The sequence below is a fragment of the Cherax quadricarinatus genome, chromosome 100, assembly GCF_038502225.1.
Source record: "Cherax quadricarinatus isolate ZL_2023a chromosome 100, ASM3850222v1, whole genome shotgun sequence".
Classification (NCBI taxonomy): domain Eukaryota; kingdom Metazoa; phylum Arthropoda; class Malacostraca; order Decapoda; family Parastacidae; genus Cherax; species Cherax quadricarinatus.
Genome location: NC_091391.1, coordinates 2,464,762 through 2,473,708, shown reverse-complemented (window position 1 = coordinate 2,473,708; position 8,947 = coordinate 2,464,762). Strand labels below are relative to the sequence as shown.

At 37.2% G+C, this 8,947-nt stretch overlaps 1 protein-coding gene across 3 annotated transcripts in view; it reads right to left on the bottom strand.

The window, feature by feature from the left end:
• Nucleotides 1-1,020: 1,020 nt before the first annotated feature.
• LOC128704686 (oxysterol-binding protein-related protein 9) overlaps nt 1,021-8,947 on the bottom strand; it is a 132,364-nt gene continuing 124,437 nt past the window's right edge. For all 3 annotated transcript variants that reach the window (XM_070079590.1, XM_070079591.1, XM_070079592.1), the window contains 2 exons: nt 8,747-8,868; nt 1,021-8,277 (listed from right to left, as the gene is read on the bottom strand). In XM_070079590.1, the coding sequence (XP_069935691.1) occupies nt 8,094-8,277; nt 8,747-8,868 (306 nt within the window). In that variant the 3' untranslated portion in view covers nt 1,021-8,093. The remainder of the gene's footprint in view (nt 8,278-8,746; nt 8,869-8,947) is intronic.

Genomic DNA, 8,947 nt, shown 5'->3' with positions numbered 1-8,947 from the left:
GGGAAGTGCTAAACCCGGAGGATTATACAGCGCCTGGGGGGGGGGGATGTGGAAGGCATTCAGGCTTAATTCGGGGAACTGGAGCACAGATCCAATTCCCTAAATCAAGAGCCCCTCACCAACATCAAGGAACCTTCCTTGAGGGGCTATAGCAACATATACACTACTGAGATTGACCGGGGATCAAACCCATGACATCTACCCAGCCTCCCAGGACACTAGATAAATTTCTCAACACCTTTATCCCCAGTTGCAGTATTGTATTTGCTTAAGAGCACTGTGCCATGTAGATGCATTAATAGGAACACATGGGTAAATTACGTATTACCCAAAAAAGTCAAAGCGACTTATTACTATTGGAAACGGATATGCGCAATCCTTCAAAAACCTTACCTTTGTTTTGCTTTTCTTCTAATTACCATTTTTTGTATTGTATTTAAGGAGTTCTTCTGAGGAAAGAAACAATCAGGTTGGTCCAAGGGAGGATAGCTTTAATTCAATGGATCAAAAGCTTTAACAAACATCAAAGCTTCCCCCCATACTTGAATTATTACATTTACAGGGGCGTGCTAAAACCTTAAAGGTCATGCAGCACCTGGGGGAATGGAAGGCATTCAGGTTATTCAAGGCACGAGGGACTGACCACCCACCACCAAGGGTGACAGACCAACCATGTCAATATTACTGATGATGTTGGTAGACTAGACACTGGTCTGAAATTGTTAATGTCAGTTTAATCACCTTTGTCAATGTATCTTCCAAGACAGTCTGGAAAGGCGTTCTAAATGATTTGTTGAATAGACTTTCAGCAACACAACCAACCACAGGGCTATAGCCCGTATACGGGTAATTCAACATCTATTTCTTAACCAACCACAGGGACTATAGCTTGTATATGGGTAATTCAACATCTATTTCTTAACCAACCACAGGAACTATAGCTTGTATATGGGTAATTCAACATCTATTTCTTAACCAACCACAGGGACTATAGCTTGTATATGGGTAATTCAACATCTATTTCTTCAATTTTTTATTCATATTGTATATACAGTATTAATTTACAAAATAGTTTGTATAATACTCAGAAATGGTAAGATACATATAGTAATAATCACTAGTGTACTAGAGCACAGATTTTGTTCACCGCACATCACTAAGACTCACACACACACACTACACACCACAATGTCTACATCCATTACTTAGATAATGTAACATGTGGCTCATAATTCTTTGATTTGGATGCATATTTTATCACTGCCAGCTTTTTAACTAACAAAAAAGTGTAAATAAGACAATTGTATTTCAAAACAGCCCTAAAAATTGGAAAATGCTTTAGTAACTAAAAAGTAGTAATTATTACTGGACAATGAAACAGTCCCCATGGAAAAATTAACCCGTATAGGTCATACAGTGCATATGGAATGAGATATTCAATTTGATCTAAGGAGATGGAGGAAAGCTCCAGTTCCATAGATCAAGAACCCTTCAGTATTTCAATGCCTACCCTCTGAAGAGTGTGTGCGCTGTAGAAGGCAACTAATGTGCTGGGGAACAAGGGGCTAATCCCTAAACTTCTATTCAGAACCCACAAAATGGAGAGGAAAATAAGGCCATTAGTTATTTTACATACCTCTCTGTATAATAAAGAATAAAATGCATATTTAATTGACTTCAGGTCACTCTGGGTTACTATGATTCATTCCAGTTTGCCTTGGATTATTCTGGCTCACTTGGCTGTCATTGTAAGTCACCCTCACTGGGTCATCCTGGGTCACCTTGGATGACCTAGGTCACGTTGGGTAATTCACTCTAGCATGGGCATGAAATAACATGGAAGTAAAACCAAAACCAAAGTCTAGTAGTTAAAATATGGTAGTTAGAGCAGATGGGATCACCTTGGAGCCTGATATGTATATGCATAAAAACTTAGCAACCCACTTTATGCTGTATTTAAGGTCTCCCTCGAAGGTAAAGTGTCTGGCTGACAGTGCTAAATATTTGTGCAGATATATAAACAAGTGATAGATTATTATTATAATCAAAAAGAAGCGCTAAGCCACAAGGGCTATACAGCGCTGCAGGGCAGGAAGGAAGCAAGGGTATCAGGTGGCAAAAGGGAGAGGGATGAGTAGTAGGTTACGGAGAACAGCGGGTCAGTGGATAGCAAAAGGGTAAAGGGCAGCAAAAGATTGAGGTAGAAAGGGCTAAGGGGAGTGCAAAAGGTATCATCATCAGAGTTTGTGGAGTAAATCAGTCGTTGTCAATAAGTCAATGAGAGAGTCAGGATTAAAGGAGGGTCCATCAACAAGAAGGGAAGGTAAAGAAAGAGTAGGAGAGTGGAGACGACGTTGGAGGTAAATGCTGCGTGCTCGTTGATAGAGAGGCCAGTCTAACAGTGTGTGGCTAACCGATACTGGAACCTGACACTTCTCACAGAGAGGAACAGGGCGCCTTTCCATGAGATATCCATGAGTAAGACGAGTGTGGCCAATGCAAAGACGGGAGAGAGTAGTCTCCCAACCTCGACACTGATGACAAGAAGACAGCCAGTTACCTATACTCGGTTTAATAGACTGAAGTTTGTTATTATTATTATAATCAAAAAGAAGCGCTAAGCCACAAGGGGCTGAAGTTTGTTACAGAGCAGATTAGACCAACGTTGTTGCCAACGGGTGTAAAGGTGGGTAGCTATTACAGCAAAACAGTCCGTAAATGGAACACCTCTATATGAAACTGGTAGGTCATGTACTGCTGACCGCGCAGCAGTGTCTGCCTGTTCATTGCCCTGCACGTCAAAATGACCAGGGACCCAAAAAAAAAAAAATATCCTTATGCTTAGTAGAGATGTGGCGTAGCCAAAGTTGGATACGGAGAACTAGGGGGTGAGGAGTATCAAATTTTTGTATAGCCTGTAGAGCACTAAGGGAGTCTGAGACAACCACAAATGATGACACAGGCATAGAGGCAATACGGGTAAGTGCTGCAAAAATGGCATACAATTCAGCATTAAAAATGCTAGCCGAAGATAGTAAATGCCCTCGCACGATGCTGTCCGGAAACACTGCTGCGAATCCGACGTCATCAGAAGACTTAGAGCCATCTGTGTACACTGCAATGGCATGAGAATGAGAGTGGAAGTGGTCAAGAAAAAAGAGAGCGGGAAGCTACCGTAGGAAGTTGGGCTTTCGAGCAAGGGAGAGAGAAAGAACAGACTCGAACAGCTGGAACTTCCCAGGGGGGGGGGGGTAGGGAAAAGTGAGATGCTACATGAACATAGGCAAGTGATAGAGAAATACTTTTAAATTAGAAAGAAGTATGTATTACTGAGTTGAATACCAGCTAAAATACAACTAATCAGAGAAAGATGGCAAAACACTTGGAAAATAAGAATCTGTTAAGTAAACTGGTTGCAAATCAGCAAACTCTTGTATAGTCCAGTATAGCCATTTGTAAATCTAATTTGAAAATACCAGAAATAAGATATGAAAGGTTATTAGAATCGATGAAAGATTTTTTTTGAAGAAGAAGAAAATGAGGAGAAAGCTCTCCATGGGGAAGTGGAACAGAATATTTCCTCCATAAGCTATGCGTGTCGTAAGAGGCGACTAAAATGCCGGGATCATGAGGCTAGTAACCCTTTTTCCTGTATATATTACTAAATATAAAAGGAAAAACTTTCATTTTACCTTTTGGGCCGCCCCACCTCGGTGGGATATGGTCGGTGTGTTGAAAGAAAGAGGATTACTGTAGTGAAGTTACACAAGCTTCATTATATGCCTCAAAAACAGGGTTAATTCATATTAAACTTATAAAAAAAGATTAACATGTTATGAATATAAATTTTTGCAGAAAGATTTCACTATCTTGCACAGGTACAGTGATGATTAGATGCCGCATTTAATTTTAAAAGTGATTAAATCTTAGAACGTTTATGCAGGGATTCAGGGTAACCAGTTAGCCAGACTCGAGTCCTGGAAGTGTGAGGTACAGTGCCTGCACTCTGAAGACGGGGTGGGGATACTGCAATTTGGAATGGCATCTGAAGTGAAGTATTAGCAAACATTTGGCAAAACAGTGAAGGAGTGAGTGATGGTAAAAACTTTTTTTTTTTTTTTTTGGCCTCAGTGGGAGACAGCCGGTGTGTTAAAAAATCTTCAAAAATATCTGTAAAAGAAAAAATCTTCAGTTAACTGTATTATTATATTCAAAGGGAAGTGCTAAACCTGTAGGGTTTATACATCAACTGTGGAATGGGAATTAATTTGGTATGACTTGAGGAAGGGGAGGGTAGCTCCAATTCCTTGGATCAAGGGTTCCTCACTAGCATCAAGGCATCCCCTTGAAGGAGATACGATTGAAAACAAAAGTAAGCCTAGCAGTAAGTAGGTACCTGGATGTTAGTCAACCATTATGGGTGGCATCCTGGGGGTGGTAGTATATCTTGGATAGGGAACACGATTGTAAACAAAAGTAAGCCTAGCAGTAAGTAGGTACCTGGATGTTAGTCGACCATTATGGGTGGCATCCTGGCGGTGGTAGTATATCTTGGCTAGGGAACACGATTGTAAACAAAAGTAAGCCTAGCAGTAAGTAGGTACCTGGATGTTAGTCAACCATTATGGGTGGCATCCTGGCGGTGGTAGTATATCTTGGATAGGGAACACGATTGTAAACAAAAGTAAGCCTAGCAGTAAGTAGGTACCTGGATGTTAGTCGACCATTATGGGTGGCATCCTGGTGGTGGTAGTATATCTTGGATAGGGAACACAATTGTAAACAAAAGTAAACCTAGCAGTAAGTAGGTACCTGGATGTTAGTCGACCGTTATGGGTGGCATCCTGGGGGTGGTAGTATACCTTAAATGGGGCTAGACTTTAAAATGTGCTGAGGTAGGATAACAGATCTTAGCCTGGAAAACTGATGTGTAAAAAAAAAAAAAAAAAAAAAATCCACAAGATTCTGCAAATGGGAGAGAATCTTTGTTAATATTACCAAATTCCAAGATAGCTTTCACACATTGTAAAGGAAATGCTAGAATTTTTTACAATGTATTTTAGAAATAACTGAAACTATGTGACTGTACTGTATTATGGTTCTTGTAAATAAAGTGACGGTACTGTATTATGGTTCTTGTAAATAAAGTGACTGTACTGTATTATGGTTCTTGTAAATTAAGTGACTGTACTGTATTATGGTTCTTGTAAATTAAGTGACGGTACTGTATTATGGTTCTTGTAAATTAAGTGACGGTACTGTATTATGGTTCTTGTAAATTAAGTGACGGTACTGTATTATGGTTCTTGTAAATAAAGTGACTGTACTGTATTATGGTTCTTGTAAATTAAGTGACTGTACTGTATTATGGTTCTTGTAAATAAAGTGACTGTACTGTATTATGGTTCTTGTAAATAAAGTGACTGTACTGTATTATGGTTCTTGTAAATTAAGTGACTGTACTGTATTATGGTTCTTGTAAATAAAGTGACTGTACTGTATTATGGTTCTTGTAAATAAAGTGACTGTACTGTATTATGGTTCTTGTAAATTATGTGACTGTACTGTATTATGGTTCTTGTAAATTATGTGACTGTACTGTATTATGGTTCATGTAAATAAAGTGACTGTACTGTATTATGGTTCTTGTAAATAAAGTGACTGTACTGTATTATGGTTCTTGTAAATTATGTGACTGTACTGTATTATGGTTCTTGTAAATTAAGTGACAGTACTGTATTATGGTTCTTGTAAATAAAGTGACTGTACTGTATTATGGTTCTTGTAAATTATGTGACTGTACTGTATTATGGTTCTTGTAAATAAAGTGACTGTACTGTATTATGGTTCTTGTAAATAAAGTGACTGTACTGTATTATGGTTCTTGTAAATTATGTGACTGTACTGTATTATGGTTCTTGTAAATAAAGTGACTGTACTGTATTATGGTTCTTGTAAATAAAGTGACTGTACTGTATTATGGTTCTTGTAAATTATGTGACTGTACTGTATTATGGTTCTTGTAAATAAAGTGACTGTACTGTATTATGGTTCTTGTAAATAAAGTGACTGTACTGTATTATGGTTCTTGTAAATTAAGTGACTGTACTGTATTATGGTTCTTGTAAATAAAGTGACTGTACTGTATTATGGTTCTTGTAAATAAAGTGACTGTACTGTATTATGGTTCTTGTAAATTATGTGACTGTACTGTATTATAGTTCTTGTAAATAAAGTGACTGTACTGTATTATGGTTCTTGTAAATAAAGTGACTGTACTGTATTATGGTTCTTGTAAATTAAGTGACTGTACTGTATTATGGTTCTTGTAAATAAAGTGACTGTACTGTATTATGGTTCTTGTAAATAAAGTGACTGTACTGTATTATGGTTCTTGTAAATTATGTGACTGTACTGTATTATGGTTCTTGTAAATAAAGTGACTGTACTGTATTATGGTTCTTGTAAATAAAGTGACTGTACTGTATTATGGTTCTTGTAAATTATGTGACTGTACTGTATTATGGTTCTTGTAAATTAAGTGACAGTACTGTATTATGGTTCTTGTAAATAAAGTTTCTGTACTGTATTATGGTTCTTGTAAATTATGTGACTGTACTGTATTATGGTTCTTGTAAATAAAGTGACAGTACTGTATTATGGTTCTTGTAAATAAAGTGACTGTACTGTATTATGGTTCTTGTAAATTATGTGACTGTACTGTATTATGGTTCTTGTAAATAAAGTGACTGTACTGTATTATGGTTCTTGTAAATAAAGTGACTGTACTGTATTATGGTGCTTGTAAATTAAGATAAATAACAGAAAAAAAAATAAAGGCATACAAGACATAATCAATAAAACAGAACACTTGAAAATTCCCTCATGGAAACATAAAATATATAAACTACCATTTAAAAATTATAAAAAAACCCACCTAAGTATTTTTGTAACTACTAACTGGAAAAAACAAGGTCACAATTTTGAATTAGTCACTGAAAAGGCTAAGAAGCAGCTCGCCATCTTTAGCCATAAGAAGAAATGCTTTAACACAGTATAATATTTATTCGTGCAAAAAATTATAATACCTTTAAAATCAAAACTTTCGAAACTATTTTTTTATATTTTTTTACTTGTTTAGCCAAGTTTATACGTTGAGACGGTACTCAACAGAGAGAGAAACCTTCGGTGTTTCAGTCCAGTATGGAGCATTTACAAGTCAGCGTGCCTTGTAAATGGTCCAAGTCGGACTGAAATGCCGTCATAGCCTTCTCTGTCCTATGTGCGGGTTATTTAATGTTGTTCCAGTAACGGTATTGTGCCTTTTTCCTTCTTGGCAAAGTTTTAGTTCTATCATGAAGGTGCGGAGAAGATAACAGAATGGGAGATGGCTGGAATGGTACCCGTGAGGGTATGGTGCATGCTATAATCACTGCAAAGTAACATAATGTGTAATAAATAAAGATGAGAGAGAACGAGTACGGCTCTACTCGTGCAGCTACACACGGGTGAAAATAGGTTATAACATACGTCATTTATTATTGCAAGTGTGAAATCAATTGTACCTCATAATATTTAAATATTGTCTCTTTCTTTCTTTCAACACAATATTGTCTCTATTCTTCATTAATAAATTTGTGCATAAATCAACATTACTTATACGATAAATAAACTTCCTTTCAAAATATATTAACATGCATTCCTTAACCTTGTACTCAAGATTTATTTAATTTTCTTTTTTAATCTATGGGTATTAAGAGCTCAAATAGTAGAAACAACTTTTCAGTATATATCACTATACTGTCTTAGTAGCTTCTAAAATGATTTCCCTATATACATTTTATTGCATAGATAACAGTAAGTTTCACATAGACTTTGCAGGACTGTACATAAATCACATCCAAAAGAATGATAAGGTAGAGTCAGCCATCAAATTGTTCATGTGGTGAACCAGTATCATAATTTGTATTGTACAAACATAATTAATAAAAGTCTAAGCCTGACAAAGACGTCCATATGACTCATCTCAATGGCAATGCAGTCATTTTTGTTCCACCTGATCACTCAGTTAAAAAATAAACTCAAAACCCAGCTTATTGCTCAGTCTTTTCAGTCAATCTCTTAAGCAGAGGCTTCTTGTAGATCCAATTATCTCCTACCAAGTGAAATAGCTTAGTTTCCCATTCAATAACGTTGTCTTTACGGTATTTGGCTTCATCGCGCTGCTTCTGTTCCAGGGCACATTTGGCTGCTGTTGCTTGGTCTATTTGGTTGAATCTGTCAATAAAAGATTATTCTATAGAAGTTACCTTTTTCTGGCACTCAAAGCAGATAGTTATACATCTACAGTACCATTATTCGTTCAGTAGCTATCCTGCCAGAAATATACAGACATCATAGTTCAAATCACCCTCTGAACTGCAACATCCCCCTCTTTCAGGACTTAAGTCCAGCTAACTGGTTTCCATGAATCCCTTCATAAACGTTACCTTGCTCCAACACCACTGCTCCAATCAAACATACTCACACAAGCCTGCTGGATGTTCAAGCCCTTACAACTCAAAACCTCCTTAACCCCCCCCCCCTTCCCCTTCAACTATTCCTGGAATCATCCCAAGGTCTGGACACACAACATCCTTGGACCTGGGTATTCCTCGAGAACCACTCAGAAGGATTTTAAAAAAGCCAGAAGTGTCTGTCCACACATTTGGGTCACCCTGTATATGGCAGGTCACGATAAACTTACTTGAGTCCTGCAGTGACGTCTTTCCACATGAACCTTGACTCATTTTCCGCTTGTTGGCTTATGGATTTAACATTCTTTTTCACGGTGCCCATACTCTGAGTATCTACAAATATCTTGCTTTCCTGTGGAAAAAAACTTAGTTTACTGAAACACCCAATGCTACATAAATGGATTAAAAAAAAAAAAAAAAAATTGGTCACA